The sequence below is a fragment of the Manis pentadactyla genome, chromosome 10 (genome assembly GCF_030020395.1).
Source record: "Manis pentadactyla isolate mManPen7 chromosome 10, mManPen7.hap1, whole genome shotgun sequence".
NCBI classification, from domain to species: Eukaryota; Metazoa; Chordata; class Mammalia; order Pholidota; family Manidae; genus Manis; species Manis pentadactyla.
In genome coordinates, this window is record NC_080028.1 from 84716971 (window position 1) to 84734987 (window position 18017).

The 18017-nt window shown below is 47.2% G+C and overlaps 2 protein-coding genes across 5 annotated transcripts in view; one reads left to right on the forward strand and one right to left on the reverse strand.

The window, feature by feature from the left end:
* The window catches only part of ITGAD (integrin subunit alpha D), a 31169-nt gene extending 14355 nt beyond the window's left edge, over window positions 1-16814 (forward strand). For all 4 annotated transcript variants that reach the window (XM_036927224.2, XM_036927227.2, XM_057487166.1 and 1 more), the window contains 24 exons: window positions 444-589; window positions 3002-3155; window positions 3253-3403; window positions 3588-3661; window positions 4939-5068; window positions 5178-5320; window positions 5491-5631; window positions 5730-5939; window positions 6606-6736; window positions 6852-7009; window positions 7943-8097; window positions 8343-8474; window positions 9304-9377; window positions 9614-9755; window positions 11144-11257; window positions 11369-11448; window positions 11557-11640; window positions 13820-13898; window positions 14062-14169; window positions 14280-14357; window positions 14548-14661; window positions 14799-14900; window positions 15148-15258; window positions 15740-16814. In XM_036927224.2, coding sequence (XP_036783119.2) covers window positions 444-589; window positions 3002-3155; window positions 3253-3403; window positions 3588-3661; window positions 4939-5068; window positions 5178-5320; window positions 5491-5631; window positions 5730-5939; window positions 6606-6736; window positions 6852-7009; window positions 7943-8097; window positions 8343-8474; window positions 9304-9377; window positions 9614-9755; window positions 11144-11257; window positions 11369-11448; window positions 11557-11640; window positions 13820-13898; window positions 14062-14169; window positions 14280-14357; window positions 14548-14661; window positions 14799-14900; window positions 15148-15258; window positions 15740-15820 — 2892 coding nt within the window. In that variant the 3' untranslated portion in view covers window positions 15821-16814. The remainder of the gene's footprint in view (window positions 1-443; window positions 590-3001; window positions 3156-3252; window positions 3404-3587; window positions 3662-4938; window positions 5069-5177; window positions 5321-5490; window positions 5632-5729; window positions 5940-6605; window positions 6737-6851; window positions 7010-7942; window positions 8098-8342; window positions 8475-9303; window positions 9378-9613; window positions 9756-11143; window positions 11258-11368; window positions 11449-11556; window positions 11641-13819; window positions 13899-14061; window positions 14170-14279; window positions 14358-14547; window positions 14662-14798; window positions 14901-15147; window positions 15259-15739) is intronic.
* A 133-nt stretch (window positions 16815-16947) lies between these two features.
* LOC118933201 (cytochrome c oxidase subunit 6A2, mitochondrial) lies at window positions 16948-17634 on the reverse strand. The gene is made up of 3 exons (XM_036927231.2): window positions 17476-17634; window positions 17175-17311; window positions 16948-17076 (listed from the first exon to the last, which is right to left on the reverse strand). The coding sequence occupies exons 1-3, from the start codon at window positions 17546-17548 to the stop codon at window positions 16993-16995; spliced, it is 294 nt and encodes a 97-aa protein (XP_036783126.1). The 5' UTR covers window positions 17549-17634; the 3' UTR covers window positions 16948-16992.
* Window positions 17635-18017: the final 383 nt, after the last annotated feature.

Sequence of the window (18017 nt, forward strand, 5' to 3'; positions counted from 1 at the left end):
AACATTGAAGGGATTGCAAAATAATTTTTTTGTGATATTGGACTGAAATTTGCTTGGCCAAATAATTGATGATTTCTTTATTAAATTTCCACATAACTCATGATTTATTAAGCTTTTTATTTTATTTCCCAATAATTATATACACATATGCACAGAGTCCTAAGATTACATTGTGTCACATGTGTTATAAAATTTAAAATTATCTAAGGTTAATAAATATTGCAGTGGACAAAGTTATTCTTGGTAAACTATAGAAGAAGCATTATTTGGTTTTGATTTTCAGTTTTATTTTTGGGCCAAATTTTATTTTCTGGGTTTCAATATATTGTTAGTAGTGCCTCAAAAGCACATGGAAATGGTTTGTAAATCCAGCATTATTCCAAAGTAAAAAGTTTATTGAAAACAACACCTGAGTTCCAGACTCTTCCTCTTGGCTTTTGCAGTTCTCGCTGATGCAGTTCTCAAACCTCCTGGAGACTCACTTCACCTTCACACAGTTCCAGAGCAGCTCGAACCCTCAGAGCCTGGCGGATCAGATTGTCCAACATAGGGGCCTGACGTTCACAGCCACGGGCATCCTGACAGTGGTGTAAGCTCCCCCTCCTGCTTCCTGTGGGTAGCTGTCACACGACATCCTTGTGCGGGATCTGCATAGCCCTACTCTGAAGCTGAGGGAGGCTCTGGGGAAAGAGGCTCCAAAGGGAAAGGAAGCGCTGCAGGCAGAGTCCTCCCTGGAGTCTTCTCCTGGATACTAGAGTGGACTGCTGTGCAGCGTTTCCTCTTTGCCTGGCTTCTGATTGGCTGGACTCTGAGCCCACCTGGGGTAGCCAGAGGCACGGGCTTGGGTACAAACACATCTGGGTTCCTATCCTGGCCCCCTGATTGCTACCTGGGCAACACTGAGAGTTATTGAGTCTTTCTAAGTCTCCGTAAAACTGTTAAATGAAGATAATCTCACAAGTTGGTTGCAAGGATAAATAAGATAACATGTGTGAGGTGTTTCTGCACAAGAAGTGCTGGGTATATGGTTGAGATTTTATCCAGAGAACAGTGCAGCCCCTCTCCACCTTCCTGGCAGGGACTCAGGAATTGTTGCCAAAGGTCTTCTTTGTGCCTTTCTCCCCACTCACCTTCCTCCATCCCATTCTTCAACAGGTGAGCCCTCTGTGTTAACTGGGCACTTATTATGTGCCTGTCCAGAATTGGGTGCTAGGTAGTCCATGAAGAAAATGGCTTAGGTGGTGGGGCCAGAACAGAAGAGGTGGTTCTCAGGGGAAAGAACTGGCCTGGGTCCTTGACTTCCTGCACACCCCTGGGTGCCTCTCTGGGGGTGGCACTGGAGAAATGCTGAACAAGGGAAGCTCCCACCAAAAGAACCCTCTTTACTTCTAGATGGTTTTTCTGTCTTGACCACTGACCCCTTAGGACTGGACAACCAGGAGGAGAGAGCCTTTGCTCCTTAAGTTGGGAGCCACATAGGACTGGCGCCCCTTCCTAGGCCCTGGAGCTCCTCCCAGTGGTGGGCATTGGTGTGGCTCTTGGCATCATCCTTGCTCCCCATTGCCTGGAAGAGCAGCCAGCCACCCTGCTCCCCAGAGCCAAACCCATCTCAGAGCTAGACTCAGCCCCTCCCTGACACTGACTGGGTTTTCTTTTCTTTCTTTTTTTAGAAGTTTAATTATGAAAAAGACAGAATGGCAATAACATTAAAGAAATTTTGAAAAAATTAAGTATTGCCTACAGTCCCACTAGCCAGCCACCTCACAATATTCAAGCAACCATAAAGGATAAGTACAAATGAATAAACAAATCCCACCCACAAAGCACAGTGTCATTTCCATGATTCTCTATATTCAGATGTATTTCATATTGTCACAATCAGAGCAGAAACTATTTTCATCCTGCCTTTTTTTCCACTGTTACACAAACCTGTTCCATGTTTCTCAACACCTTTTACTGTTTTCTTCTGAAATGGCTGTGTAATTTTCCACCAAGAGGCTGGATCATGATTGGCTAAACTCCTTCCCTAATGTTGGAAATTCAGGTTGTTTTCAGTATTGTATTTGGCACATGTGTCTTACTTTGAATTTGTAGAACTATAGGAGCATATAGTTACATTTTAATCATTTGTAACAGCTACCTATAGGCTATTCAGTTGGAAAAGCTTGATCCCATCTGATCCCCAGAATAACCTGACACTATTTGTCTTAGTTATGTATTGTTGTCTAAAAACCATCCTCAAATTTAGAGCTTAAATAACTCTTTTATTATTATTTTTCATGATACTGGGGCTCAGCTGTGGGTCTCTTATGTGGCTGTGGTCAGGTGGCATATAAGGCTGGAATGTAAAAGCTTCATTCACATGGCTGCTGCCTTGGCAGGATTGGCCAGGAGGCTGGGCTGAGCTGGGATGGTTGGGCCTCTCTCTGCAAAGCTACAGTAGCTATAGATGTCTCTGGCTATATAAACTTCTTTCATGATGGCTCAGGGCTCCCAGGAGTGCAAAAGCTACCAAGGCTTTGTAAGCCCTTAACTGCCATGTGTCAATTCCACTTCATGCTACTGATTAAAGTAAGTCACAGGCCAGGTGCAATGTGGGAAGGGAGACAAGTGGCTCATTGGGGGCCATCTTCGGAGACCAGCTATAGTACAGTTATTCTCATTTTGCAAGGAGAGAAGTAGAGGCTGAGAGAGATAAAGTAACTTGCCCAAGTGAGTCTGATTCCAAGGCTCCTACTCTGAATCATACTGCCTCCTGGGAATGAGGTTCTTTAGTGGATGGAATTTTAGGAACAAGGAATATGGGAACCTTTATTATTGATTTTACTAATTATTGTCAGTATGCCTTTCAAAAAGGGTTGAATCGATTTCTTATCATGACTGACAGAGTCTGAGAGTACCAGGACTCCCCAGTCTCTCCAGATGAGCTTCATGTTGCAAATGATTTCTTTCCAGAATCAATTGCACCTCAGTAGAGCCACCTCCCTTTCGTCCCTGACAGGAAAGAATTATTTCATAGTAAGAGTGGGGCCCGCAAAAGTGCCAAGAAGATCCTCATTGTCATCACAGATGGGCAGAAATACAAAGACCCCCTGGAATACAGTGATGTCATCCCCCAGGCAGAGAGAGCCGGTGTCATCCGCTATGCCATTGGGGTGTGTCCTCTTCTTCGTGGTTCCTTCAGACTCACTTGCACCTCACCCAGGCAAAAAGGCTGGTAGGCTCCTCTCCTCAGCTGCCTCTCTGCTGCAGGTGGGAGCTGCTTTTCAGGAACTCACTGCCAGGCAAGAGTTGAGCACCATAGGCTCAGCACCCTCAAAGGAGCACGTGTTCAAGGTGGACAACTTTGCAGCCCTCAGCAGCATCCAGAAGCTACTGCAAGAGAAGATCTTTGCAGTCGAGGGTAAAGGAGAGTGAGCTTGGAATTGAAAGGGTTGTCCCCCAGAGTCCTGAGAGTTCATCCCTATTCATAACTCACCCAAAACTGTTTCCCAGAACCCAAGCCCCAGACCACATGCTCCTGCTTCTGTTCTGAGTTCTCATGGTCTCATGGCCTCTACAACTTAAATGACTTTTTTACCTCACAGGAACCCAGTGGAGGATAAGTAGCTCCTTCCAGCATGAGATGTCACAAGAAGGCTTCAGTTCTGTATTTACAATGGTGGGTGGAGTATGTACTTGAAAAACAGGTCTCAGGTACCAACCCTTGGGCCAGCCCTGGGCTGGAAGCTGGAGCCTAGATGTAAACAAGAAGGCAGACCCTGTCCTCAAGCTCACCATCTAGTGGAAGAGGCCTATAAAAGTGTATGCAGGTACCAGGAGCATAGCAGAGAACAGGACAGCCAAGGTTCTTGCCCTCAGGGAGTGCATATCTAGTGGGAGATGACAAACAATAAACAAAGACTTTAAAATTGTTCTAAAGCATTGGGATAGGGAAAGAGAGGTGGTCAGGGGAGGCCTGAGGAGTGACAACTGAGGCCAAATGATGAGAAAGGGCCAGCTCCGAAAAAATCTGTGGAGAGATTGCTTCAGGTAGAGGAAAAAGCAAGCCCAAAGATCTGGGGCAGAAACAAGTTTACTGCACTAGAGAGACAGAAGGGCCAGCATAACTGGAGTTAGAGTGAGCTAGAGTCAGCATGAAAGGAGACAGCCAGAGAAATGGGAAAGGCCAGACTATTCAGACCAAAGAAATGACAATACGGCATGACTTGTCTAAAAGTAGATGTGTGTTCAAATTATCCAGAGGAATTTGCTTCAAAATAATTTTGGCCATGAGTCAGGGGGATGTGGAAATGAAATAAGTTTGGTCATGAATTGACCGATAAAGCTGGGCCATGGGTACTTAGGGGCTCTGTATAGATTTCTTTCGACTTTTATATATGTTCTAAATTATCTATAATCTAAAGTTTAAAAAGGCAATAAACAAAGTATGAAGAGAAAGAAGCTCCTATCACAGGGAAGGTAACTTTGAGGCTGAGTCTTCTAGAAAAAGGAATTGAGTCCCAAAAAGAGAAGAGAGAAGGGTGTCCAGGCCAAAGACTTGATGGGCTTGGGACAGAGTAATACCACAGGTTTGATTGGGAAGGATCCTAGATGCCATCCTTGGGCTTAATGACAGAGATTTATCTTGGTTTGCCAGCAGACAGGTGGCTGCACATTTAAGTTTGAGAAAACATAGCTCTGGGGCAGTAGAAGATGGACAGAAGAGAGCAAGACAGGAGGCAGAAAGGGCTGGGTGAGAGATGACAGGGCTGACCAGGACAGTGGCAGGGGGGAGCTGGACTGAGAGATGTTAGGAGGCAGGGACACAGGCTACTGGTGAGGGCTGGGGAAGAAGGAAAGTGGAATTCCAAATGGTGAGTGGAGTTGGTGGCATTGCTGTGGAATAGCCTGTCTTCTTGCTCCAGTCTGCTGAGCCCTGGAATCCTTTCCCCCTAGGATGGACCAGTTTTGGGGGCTGTGGGGAGCTTCAGCTGGTCTGGAGGTGCCTTCTTGTACCCCCCAAATATGAGGCCTACTTTCATCAACATGTCTCAGGAGAATGTGGACATGAGGGACTCTTATCTGGGTGAGAAAAAGCTGCGGCTGGGAGGACAGGTGGGAGGTGGGCTGCCTGGGAAGGGCAGGGACCCTGGGACTGGGAGGGGAGCCTTTGTGCTGAGGCCCGGCCCCCTCAGGTTACTCCACCGAGCTGGTCCTTTGGAAGGGTGTGCAGAGCCTGGTCCTGGGTGCCCCCCGCCACCAGCACACCGGGAAGGTTGTCATCTTCACCCAGGTGTCCGGGCAATGGAGGCCGAAGGCTGAAGTCACAGGGACCCAGGTTGGGTGTGGAGGAAGCCAGTGTGGAACGTGAGGGTGGCAGGGGCTCCAGGGGTGGACAGGGAGGAGAAGAGGGGGGTTTGGCGCCCATGTGGAGAGGTCTGAGTGGTGGAGAGAGGCAGGCCCTGGCTCAGAAGGGGCAGGCAGGATGGCTTCAGGCTCTGCCTTCAGGTTGGCTCCTACTTCGGGGCCTCCCTCTGCTCTGTGGATGTGGATGGAGACGGCAGCTCTGACCTGGTCCTCATCGGGGCTCCTTATTACTACCAGCCGACCCAAGGGGGTGAGGTGTCTGTGTGCCCCTTGCCCCAGGGGGTGAGTGGCTGATGGGGCCTGGACTGGGTATCGGGTGGGGGTTGGGTGTGGGGTGGGGGTTGGCCAGGTTAGGGCCTGACACTGGTTTTGTTCTGCAGAGGGCTAGGTGGCAGTGTGAGGCTGTTCTCCATGGGGTGCAGGGCCAGCCCTGGGGCCGCTTTGGGGCAGCCCTGACAGTGCTGGGGGATGTGAATGGGGACAAGCTGACGGACGTGGCCATTGGGGCCCCAGGAGAGCAGGAGAACAGGGGTGCTGTCTACGTATTTCATGGAACTACAGAATTGGGCATTGGCCCCTCCCACAGCCAGGTGAGGCACCTGTCTTACAGCTCCATCTTCTTTCCCATGTCTTAGATTTTCCTGAAGCTGTCTCTCATCACTGGCCTTTGCAGTAGCCATTCTCCTTCTTTTAACAGTTTATTTCCCTGAATTTCAACAGGCCTAACTAAGTGCGAATGACCTCTTTTCTCCTTTGGCTCCAAACAGACTTCAATCTGTTGTGGGCAGCCTAGTGGGTAAGAAATTGCAGGTCCCAGGTCAAATGCCTGGTCAGCCTTGTTAACTTAGGCAAGTGACTAATTTAGTGAGTCTTATTTCCTTCTATGAGACATGAAATGATAAACTCTACAGGCTTCTCGTTAAGATAACTCAATGGGAGCATTAAGCATTCCATCAAATATTTGTGAATGAACATAACAGAGGAGTAAATGAATCTATTATATTCCTATTGTTATGCTGTTTTTTGTTGTTAACCTACAACTTTATGAAGAGTTGGACCAAAAGAGCTCCCCTCTCCTTGTCTGGGGTCCCTGAGGTCCTCACTTTGCCTGCTTTCCATTTTTACCCCCTCAACTCTCCTTTTCAATTTCTCCATGCAGATCCACTTTTGCTGCAGTCTCCTTTCCAAAGCTTTCTTCTCAAACATTTCCAATCGCCTCCCCTTGACTTCCACTTCTCATTTTTCTCTCTGGGCAGTGGATTGCAGGCTCCCAGCTCTCCCCCAGCCTCCAGTATTTCGGGCAGTCACTGAGCGGGGGTCAGGACCTCACCAAGGATGGACTGGTGGACCTGGCTGTGGGGGCCCGGGGACATGTGCTCCTGATCAGGTCACAACTCCCCATCCCTAACCTTTGCCTATTATGTCTGATTCACCAAGCTGCCCGCTTCCTGTTCTCTTCTCCGAGGCCAGAGTACTGTCCTCAGTCCCTATATCACCCCTAGGAGCCTGCCAGTGCTGAACATGGAGGTGGCCATGAGATTCACACCTTCGGAGGTGGCAAAGGTTGTGTACCAGTGCTGGGAAGAGGTGCCTGCCACTCTGGAAGCTGGGGAGGCCACAGTCTGTCTCACTATCCATAAAAGCTCACTGGATCAGCTAGGTGAATCCTCCCAGTAGACCCAGTCCCTCACCCCCAGAAGCCCCTAGCCCTATCCTTAGGAGAGAATGAGACCAGGAATCCAAATGTCACCTCCACGTCCACTCAGCTGTCAGTGTCAGAAACCTGGTTCTCTTCTCTCCCTGTCCTCCCACATGCAGGCCTGTAAGTTCTCTCTCCAGGATACACTTGGGGTCTGCACACTTCCCTGCAGCAGCCCCAGCCACTGCCTTTCTGCAGGCCACTGCTTCTCTTTCCTACCTACTCACTGAGTAGTTCCCACATCTGTTCTTGTGGCTTCTCACCATTCTCCACAGAGGAACTAAACGGATTTGTCCCCAAATACAAATCTGGTCTCTTTACTTCCCTGCTTAACCCCCTTAAACTGCCCCCTTCTTGCATTTATAAAGACCGAAGTCCTTCCCTACAATGCCCTCACTAATTTGCCCCTCCCTGCCACTCTGCTCATCCCTCTTCTCATCCCTCTCCCCTCACTCAGTACACATTTTACAAACGAGCCAGCCTCCCTCTTTCATATGATCTTAGTTGCTGTTCCTATACCTGGACTTTCTCCACCCCTCTTCACCCAACTTCTGATCATCCTCCAGGTCAAAGCTCAGACAAGGCACATCCAGGAAGGCATCTGTAAGCCCTGGGTCCAAGTTAGCAAACCTTCCTCAGTACCACTGAGGATCCTGCCCTTGCACTGATCACACTCCGATATGTCCTATGTGCTTGTCTCCTTTCCAAAATGCAAGCTTCACCTAGCCAGGCTTCATATTTCTCTGTCTTCTTCTTCACATGTATCCCCAGCACCTGATATAGTTCATGGCCCATAGAAAGTGCTCAGCACATATTTATCACATGAAAAAGTGAAAGCAGAACATTCAATGTTTTCTTTGATTTTCCACCTAAAAACTCCCCGTTTCATTTCAGGTGATGTCCAAAGCTCTGTCAGGTATGATCTGGCATTGGACCCAGGCCGTCTGATTTCTCGTGCCATTTTTGATGAGACCAAGAACTGGACTTTGACTCGAAGAAAAACCCTGGGGCTGGGAGTTCACTGTGAAACTGTGAAACTGCTTTTACCCGTGAGGACTTCGGTTGTGGGCAGGGGAGAGGGAAGAGGAGCTCAAGGCTAGCCTCTGGCGTCTTTTCCCCCTGCTGAGTGAGGGGGGAAGGACGGGGAGACTGGGGCTAGAGAGAGGAAAGCTGGGGGCCAGAGAACCTGGCTCCACAGCTGGGGTGGGGTGCTATCTAGGCAAGAGGGAACAGCAGTGTAACAGAAGCCCAGCAGTGGAAAGTAGTGGATTCTTGACAGCCTACTTCCCATCAGGGCTGTGTGGAGGATATAGTGAACCCCATCACACTGCGCCTCAACTTCTCCCTGGTGGGAGAACCCATCCTCTCATATCAGAACCTCTACCCTGTGCTGGCTGTGGGCTCACAGGACCTCTTCACTGCTTCTGTGAGTTTTTCAATGAAGTCCCAATAATGTGCTGACTTTCACTGTGTCTCCATGTCCTTAAGAACCTACAGTGGTTCCCAATTTGTCCACCAGCCACACCAAGTCCATAATGCCTCTGCCCACTTAGCAAGGCCCTGCCTAGTTGGACCCCTACACATATACCAGCTGGTTATCCACTTTACCCCAACATAAAATCTCTGGTTCTCATTCTGCAGATCCTTCTCAATTTTTCTCATTCCTGCCTCTGAGCCTTTGTCCATGTATTTCTTGTTTGGACATTTCCTTCTTTCCACCTCAAAGATCTCCTCTAGTTTCCCAAAGCCCCAGTCTTATCTTCCTCTCTTTTGAAAACCACACACAGAATCTGTCACTTCTTCTCTGGCTTCCTAATATGTTGTGGTGATACCATGACATTATCACATGACTATAGCAATCTTTATCCACCTCTTTGTCTCTCTCAGAATTGCAGGTTCCTTGAGTGCAAGAACCATGTCTAATCCACCTGTAGTTTCTACTTTCCTAACCCCCTACCCAACCCAGAACCTTTCCCGTTACTTACATTTAATAATGTTTGTTGAATAGTTGTTCCAGTGTGAGCTGGATTTTACTCCTCAACTAAACTCTATGTTCCTTGAAGCCAAGGACTTTGCCTAATTTTTCATTTATATTCTAACGCACCCCCAACCCCCCAACTCCTGGCCAGTGTCAGACATGGCACTGGGTGCAGGGTGGGTGCTTGGTAACTCTCAGTGCTGATGAGTACCCCTAATGAAGGGGTGGGAGAAGGATTATGACATGGATGGGAAGAGAATGTACTTTTTTGCTGCAGTTCCCCTTTGAGAAGAACTGTGGGCAAGATCACCTCTGTGAAGGGGACCTGAGTGTCAACCTCAGCTTATCAGGGTGAGCTCTATTTCCTTTCATATCCAGACACACTAAAGCTTTTGCATCTTCCATCCTCATAGGATGAGAAGTGCTTGTGTTTCCCTTTGGCTCACTTTCTATCCTAGAAGTGACTTTGACCAGAATGTTAGCATGAGCTATGGCTCATGAATTCCCACAGTCCTATCCCTGCCTTGAGCTAATTCCAACCAATTTCCAATGGAGTCTCTCTCCCAGTCTTGTCCTTCCTCCTTCAGCCTGCAGACCCTGGTGGTGGGGAGCTTGCTGGAGCTCAACGTGACAGTTACTGTGTCGAATGAGGGTGAGGATTCCTATGGAACCGTGATCAACTTCTACTACCCAGCAGGGCTGTCCTATCAACGAGTGTTAGGAACCCAGGTAAACATCTCCCTTGGGCTCTAGTGGCAGGGACCTCTCCATGCCATAGGTTCCTTTTAATTCTTCTATGGTGAAATATAAACACACAAACAGAAAAGTGCATAAATCATATGTATAGTGTAATGAATAATATTAAACAAATGTCTATGCAATTAACATTCAGGTCAAGAAATAAAACACTGCAAGTACTCCTAGAAGCCCTTTCCCTCTGCCCAAGGGTAACTACTATTCTGACTTTGTGTCAGTTTCTTGTATTTCTTTATAGTTTCACTACCCATGATACATCCCTAGATAATAATGTTCAGTTTTGCTAATACTTGAACTTTATGTGAATGACAACATATATTCTTTTGTGTCTATCTTCTTTTCTCCAATATTATTATATTTGTGAGATTCACCCATGTTATTGCTTGTGGCTGTACATTTTCATTACTATATAGAATCCCTTTGTATGACTATATCACAATTTCTTTATCCATTCTACAATCAAGGTCATTTGAGTTGTTTCCTGATCTTGGCCATGACATTCTTGAGCATGCATCCTGGTACCCCTATCATAATATTTGGAATTCCACATGTGGAATTGCTGGGTCATTGGCTATGTGTATCTTCAGTTATAATAAGTACAGCCACACCATTTTCACCTATTTACACTTCCAACAGCACTGTATTAAAGTTTCTGTGGATTTCCATCCACTCCAACATTTGGCATTGTCTAACTTTAAACTTTTTGTCTATCTGGTGGGCAAGTAATGATATCTCCTTGCAGTTTTAATTTTCATTTCTGTAATGAGGTTGAGGAACTTTTTATATATTTCCTGGTCATTTGGATTTCTTCTTTTAGGAGTACCTGTCCAAGTCTTTTTCATTGAGTTGTCCATCTTTTTTTTACTAAGTTGTAAGAGTCCTTTACATATTCTGGTTATTCCTTTTCCAGTTATATGTGTTCTATTATCTTTTCCAATCCTGCTGTTTTCAGGCTCTTTGTAGTATCATTTAATAAACATAGTGTCTTAATTTGATTGTGGTTGATTTTTATCAATCTTTTCTTTTGTATTTAGAGTTTTTGTGTGCAGATCTTAAGAAAAACTTCTCTACTCTAAGGTTATGGAGATATTTGCTTATATTATCTTCAGCAAGCTTTGTAATTTTGCCTTTCACACTTAAGTATTAAATCCAGTTGGAATTTATTTTGAAGTACAGAGTGAGGTAGAGATCCAGTGGTTTTTAGGGTTTGTTTTTCTTTTAATATGGGCCAATTCTCCCAGGACCATTTATTGAAAAGTCTGTCCTTTCTTCTCTTTGCTTTGCAATGCCACCACTGCTGTATATGGATCCCATATATGCATGTGGGTAACTTTTTAAAATTCATTCTTCTCCTCTGAAAGCAACCTCATCAGCCCCCACTGCTCCTGGCATGTGAGGCGGTGCCCACTGGGAATGAGGGCCTGAGGAGCAGCAGCTGTAGCGTCAACCACCCCATCTTCCGAGAGAGTGCTAAGGTCAGTTCTCCCCCAGACCCTCATCACTCTTCTCCCTCATCCTGACTCATTTCCTTCCCTCGTTCCCCTTGGACCTTCCCTATCCCCATTTCTTCTTTCTTCTTCCTTCAGGGCACCTTCATAGTCACATTTGATGTATCCTACAAGGCCACCCTGGGAGAAAAATTGCTTTTGAGGGCTAATGCAAGCAGGTGAGCCCAGCCTAGGTATGGTGTATCCCTGCCTCTCCCATGTCATGCCCCAGCCAGAGACTCCTCTCCTGGATTCCTTCCCCAATGGGCTCCCCTCTCTTTCTCCAGTGAGAATAATAAGCCTGCAACCAGCAAAACTACCTTCCAGCTGGAGATCCCAGTGAAATATGCTGTCTACATGGTGATCAGCAGGTACTTAAACCTTGACTCTATCCTTGGACCTCTGACCTTCCTCCAAAACTAGTACCTCTCCCTGCAGCGCAGCCTGCTCTTTCGAGGATGGGTATCTAATTCACTTCCCCTGATTCCTCAAATGAGAATACTTGTGACCAGTGATATATTTATACCACATCATGTACCATAATTCTTGCTTCTTCTCTGATGAATTAGGCTGCTGGTGGGACACATATACCTCATGACCACTGTGCACTCACTCCTCTCTTCAAGATGCAGGCTACATTTAACATAAACCCAACCCCATCCTTTGTGCTGAATACCACTGTGCAAAAGCAAAATTAACTAGATTAAGATAAAGGCTTTTCTGAGTGCTCTGAAGTGAGGAGCTTGGGCCCAACAGGATATGGTTTGTCACCTCATAGAGGAAAGAAAAGGTCAGACTTTCACAAAACTCAGAGGAGAGCAGAGATGTGAGAAACTGCTGGAAAGTCTCTAAGAGCCCAAGGCCGAGGCAGGCCACAGGGGAGGCACACAGAGCTGTTGCTCTGGGTTTTGAAGGTGGGTGGAGGAGCTGGGGTAGGCCAGGCTGAAGTGGGGCAAAGAGCCCCAAATACCTGGCTAACTTCCAGGGGCTTTGAGAGTTGGCAGGAAGCCCACGGTAGTGCATGGGGTGGAGTTCACTGCTGGTGCTCCCACTGCTGACATGGACTTTTAGGGGAATTATAGAGGCAGGTGATGCAGTGTCACTGCCCTTCCAGACTCCATGTGTGAATCTCCCCTTCTATACATGGGAAAACTTATGATGAGAGCATATAGTTGTATATACTTATGATGTGCCAGGCATTGTTTTAAGTACTTTACATGTATTGAAATTCATTTAATCCTTCTAATAAGTGTATTATATAGTTATTGCTATCCCCCTTTTTACCAAAATAGATTTAAATATCTTGCTCCTGTCATTTAGCTGGGAAGTGGCAGAACCAGGAATCAAGCCCAGATGGTCTGGCTCCAGGGCTTGTGCCCACAGCAATGTACTACATACCTCTCCAAGGATTGGGGAAACTGAAAGGTTTTCTCAAATTTGAAAAGAGGTTTAGAATTGGAAGAAAACTGAATGATGAGAGAGAAAGGGTTGGGGGTGGGAGGAGCAGAGAGGAAGGCCAATATACTAAGGGATAAAGATGAATTCTAATACTTATGGCACTACTACAAACCTCATCACAACTCTATTATAAGCACGATATTTTAGCATCCCTATTTGGAAGAGGAAAAACTACAGGGCTCCAGAGAGGTTAAGTAATTTACCTTAAGGTACTTGGGTAGGAAGAGATGTGAACCCAGGTGGTCTGGCTTCAGAGCCTATGTTCTTACTCATCAAGTTGACAGTAATATCTGTTGGGTCCACAGAGTTTCCATATGGCTGGCTTGGCTTCTGTATATGAGTCACTGGTGAAATGTGCAGGCCCTCTGCTTGTCCACCTGACTTCCGAGATTAGCTGTTAAACTCTAGGAAGGGAGAGATTATGGCTTGTTAACTATTGTATCTCCAGGGCCAAGCACACAGCCTAGGACATGGTAAATATTTACTGAAGGAGCCCATGAATAGATGGATGGATGGGACGCCACGTGCAGCCTAGAACATTTATGTCCACTCTATGGGCTTATGTTCATGCACTAGCTTTCCACACATTACTTAACTGCCCCAGGATAGCAACATCTATTTTCTTTATTATGTGCTTCAGCCATTGTTCCCTCGAGTACCCTTATGCTCCTTTGTTCTGGCAGCAGCCTCTGTAAGCATTAGTTTAGGCCAAGCATGCAGCTACTAGAGAAAGCAGTGCCTTTTCCTAGTGGGAACATGTTTGAATGTTTTAAGAGGTGATATTTAAGTTGGGTCTTAAAGTGAAAATTTCCAAAAAGGGAGTGGATAAGGACAGTCCAAGCAGAAGAAAGAGCTTGAGCAAAGTAATGGGGATATGAAAGAACTGGGGTATCAGGAATAAGCTCACATTTCTGGGTGACCAGTGTAAAGGACACGAGAGGAGCTGAAGCTGAGGCTGCAGAGGCATGTGGGGACCATCATTATTTCCCTGGGTCATCTGCTGGGCCCAACAAACCCTTCATCAGTAGGCAGGGGGCACAACTGGGGACAGTGCCAGGGTTGTTGTTTTACCAACAAGCCCTCTCTTTCCAGACAGGAAGAATCCACCAAGTACTTTAACTTTTCATCTTCCGGTGAGAAGAGCAGGAAAGCAGCTGAGCACCGATACCATGTAAGAGGCCAGGGAGTATCCACCCAAGTCCGACCCCCCATGATGATGCTGATGTTGGAAGCTGGTGGGGAAAGATGAGATGAGCTGAGGGCTGGAGCCAGGAAAACAGTAGAATTGGGGTACTCCAGGGATTACAGTAATGTTTGGTCTCAATTTTCTGCAGGTGAATAACCTGAGTCAACGAGAGCTGGCTATCAGCATTGATTTCTGGGTTCCCATCCTGCTGAATGGTGTGGCTGTGTGGGATGTAGCTGTGGTGGCCCCTTCACAGGTGCCTGCCTGCCTGCCTTTCCTTGTTCTCTGGGGTCTGATCCCACTGTGCCTCACACCCTCCTGCCAGTGAAATTTTGATCATTTTGTGGTTTTTTTCTCTCTCACTAGAGTCTCCCCTGTGTGTCAGAGAGGGAACCTCCCCGGTATTCTGACTTCCTGACCCAGATTCCAAGGAATCTCATCCTGGTGAGAAACACTCTGGACTCCCACTGCAGGACCAGCTGCACATTAGGGGATACAGGGAGATGGCTTGCAGAGCTATATATATATGCCTGTACATCTGTTCCCCACCCCAAATCTGACAGACTTTATTTTCATTTGTGATTCTTCCTTAAGTTGAGACTTTCCTCAACTTCATTCCTTTCCTATCCCTTAGGACTGCTCCATTGCTGACTGCCTGAGGTTCCGCTGTGACATCCCCTTCTTCAGCATCCAGGGGGAACTTGACTTCATCCTGAAGGGCAACCTCAGCTTTGGCTGGGTCAGCCAGGTATGGCCCAAGAGCACAGTCCCTCTCCCAGGTTCAGGTGATACTACTGTGTCTATGCCCATCCTAGGACAGGATACTTCTCAAACTCTGAGCCTTCCCCAGAGCTGGTTCCCCAGCTCTTCCCTTCTCTTTTGCAGATGTTGCAGAAGAAGGTATTGGTCGTGAGTGTGGCTGAAATCACATTCAACAGATCCGTGTATTCCCAGCTTCCAGGACAGGAAGTATTTTTGAGAGCCCAGGTAGTGACTGTGCAGTGGGCAGTGGCCAGGCTGGTCAGAGAGTTCCTGATACTAAATCTGTGATGCTGGGTGGGAGGTTTGCAGTCTGGAGGAAGAATATAGGTCCCTGGGCAGTAAGGTTGCAACTAAGTCCGTGAATGCTTCTGTATCTCACCCCTTGGATCAGGGCCTGGGGAGTTAAAGGTTGGGGAACCTGTGAAGAGTCTGGGACAGCAAGACACCTGATACTTTCTGATCCCCAAATCAGATGGAGATGATGCTAGAGGAGTATGAGGTCTATGATCCTACCGCCCTCGTTGCGGGCAGCTCTGTGGGAGGACTGCTGTTACTGGCTCTCATCACAGCTACACTGTACAAGGTGAGTGTTTTCATCCCACTCTTGACACCACTGATATCCAACCAAGCCCTCCCACAGATGGGTGAACTATGGGAAGAACTCAGACAACAAAGTCAGGCAGGCCTGTGTGCCAATTTTGGCTCTGTCTTACTATTTAATTTCAGGCAAGTTGCTCAACCTCTCTGAGCCTGTTTCCTCTTTTCTGAAATGATTAGAATCCCTATATCATAAAGTGGCTGAAGAGAGACAGAAATGAGGCCAGGGTATGTGCAGAGGCCTGCCTGACTATAGCATCTGTACTTTTCTGCTATAGCTTTGTGTATAACTACTGTGTTTGGCACATAGTACATACTCAGTACATGATAGCTGTTGTTCACATAAATGTTCTGGCACACAAATACAAGTCAGCTGAGTTCTCCTCTCTTCTCTCTCAGCTTTTTCCTTTCCTCAGCTTTCTTCCCGGATCTCTTATCCAGCTTTTCTGATTTATTTCCCCTCACAGCTTGGCTTCTTCAAACATCAGTACAAAGAGATTATGGATAACAAGCCTGAAGACACTACCACATTCAGTGGGGAGGATTAAAGCTGTGGGACCCCAAATTTGCCTTTATCCTAATATCCATCTTTCTGTTCATCTCTACCCCATGGGCTGGTCTTGCCTTAGCACTCAAATGTACTTCTGTGGGAATAACTTCTGCACAAATCTGGAATGGCTTGAGCAATTTACCAGGTGTTAAGCTACCTTCCCAAGTGGTTGAAAGATTTTTATACTGATGCCGGCATGAATTTTCATATGTATAAGAACTGTCACATTAAATTAGAATGTTTATAACATATTTTCTTTGTGTGAAAGAGGGCTCTGAGTGCTATTTTAGGAAGAGTTGGGGGAACCTACTTGTGGGCATAGAAAATATCCTCTCACTTTCTCAGGTGACTGGGGCCTGATACAATCTTTTCTTAATGGTGCTATCATGTCGGAGAGAGCCAAAGGAAGCTCTCTATGTATGTGTTGTTCATAGGTTTCAGCATAGGCTTCAAGCAATTACCATTGCTTGGTAAGGCAAGTAGGCAGACTGTCCTAGGAAGTGAATGAAATGTCCAGAGCTTGTTTGAACCAATGTCTACTTTGGACGGGGTCCCTAGAAGCTAGGAGAGCCAGGCTTCCAGAAAAGAGCATCTGATTTCTCAAACTAGTATAGAACACCCATTAAAGGTGTTCACAGAGAATGACAGAAATATTCCAAATCCAGAATTAAGTCATGAAGCTTCACACATAGGGCTGTAGATTCTGTTTGAAGCTTGAATTGTTTCAAATAGCCAGAATTTACAGATGCCATCAATGTGTCAGGTGAAAGGTCTGCAACCCGAGTTCCCACAGGACTCCTGATGAGTTGTCTGAATTTAAGTCATTCAATCTCTCAGAATCTCAAATTTCTCTTTAGGGACAGAAGAACCAAAATTATATCTTGCTCCCAGAATTACTGTGAGCATTCAGTGGATGTGAAAGCCCCTTACAGCTAGAACCCTTATTATTAATAGGTGAGAGAGAGGCAGGGATCTACTGCCTGTTCCTTCCTCAAGGACGTTGTCCCCAACCCCGGCCTTGGCCAGAGCGCGTGGAGCGCCCCCGGCACTGTGCGCCTCTACCCCGGAGCTCTGCTCCGTCCCGCCCCGCCCTGCGCGGCGCGGGTCCCCAGAGCCGGCCACACGCAGCTTCCACAACTTTATTGAGCCTGGGGGGCGTCCGCCCGGGCCTCAATGCTGTTCATAGCCCGTGGGCAGAGGGTTAACGCGGGGATTGTGGAAAAGAGTGTGGTTGCCGTCTCCCCAGGAGTAGGGCTGCGGAGAGAGGGAGAGCGAGTTGTCAGCGCAGCCCGGGCCCCCTGCACCCCTTGCCCGCCCATCCGCCCCAGTGCCAAGGCCTCGGGCTGGTGTACCTTGGTGCGGATGCGGAGGTGGTGGTAGGGGATGAACTCGGGGCGCTTGTGGTGGCCCGCGTGGAGCCAGGAGTTGAGGGTGCAGAGGGCCACGCTCGGGAGCGCCAGCACGAAGGTCAGGAGGCGCCAGGTGCGGGCTGCAGCAGGGAAAGGCCGGGTGAGATAGAGGCGGGGAGGGCCTCTGTGGGGCAGGGTTAGCCGGTAGGGGTTGTTACCAGGACCCTGGAAGGCCCCAGAGGCCGGAGAGGGGTGCGGGTGTTAAAGGTCAGGAAGCCCAGGGTCAAGCCCCAGCCCCACTCACCTCCCACCCCTCCGTGGTCTCCCTTGGCTGCGCTCGCCAAGCCCCGACTGAAGGACTTCAGGGGCAGAGCCATTGCGATGAGAAAAGCTAGGAACAACAGCACTGTCCTTTCCCTCTCCTTCACTGAGGCCCCTCCCCTCTTCTTGGGCCAATGACCTGTTGAGTCTGTAACATGGGTGGTTATTTTTAGGCGTTTTCTATATTTAAAATGAAGCCTGCCTGTCATGAGGTTCTTCTCTCCAGACAGCTGCTGTACTGTGCCTCTCATTTTGGTAAGAGGACATTTAAAATATAATATGCCAGTCTTTTTATAGTCTCAGGAACTCTTTTGTTCAATACTCTATTACCAGTGGCTGGCACACAATAGGCCTTTAATTAAGTGTCCTCTTGAATGTCAGGTGTTTTTTTCTATAAAATGTGTTAAAATTTGTACCTTTTATGATGTTTTTGAAGTTTAAGTAAAGTAACATAGGAATATGCCAGCTTGGAGTCTGGCACGTAGCAGTAGCTCAGTATATTTATTAGCCACAGTTTTGTGCAAA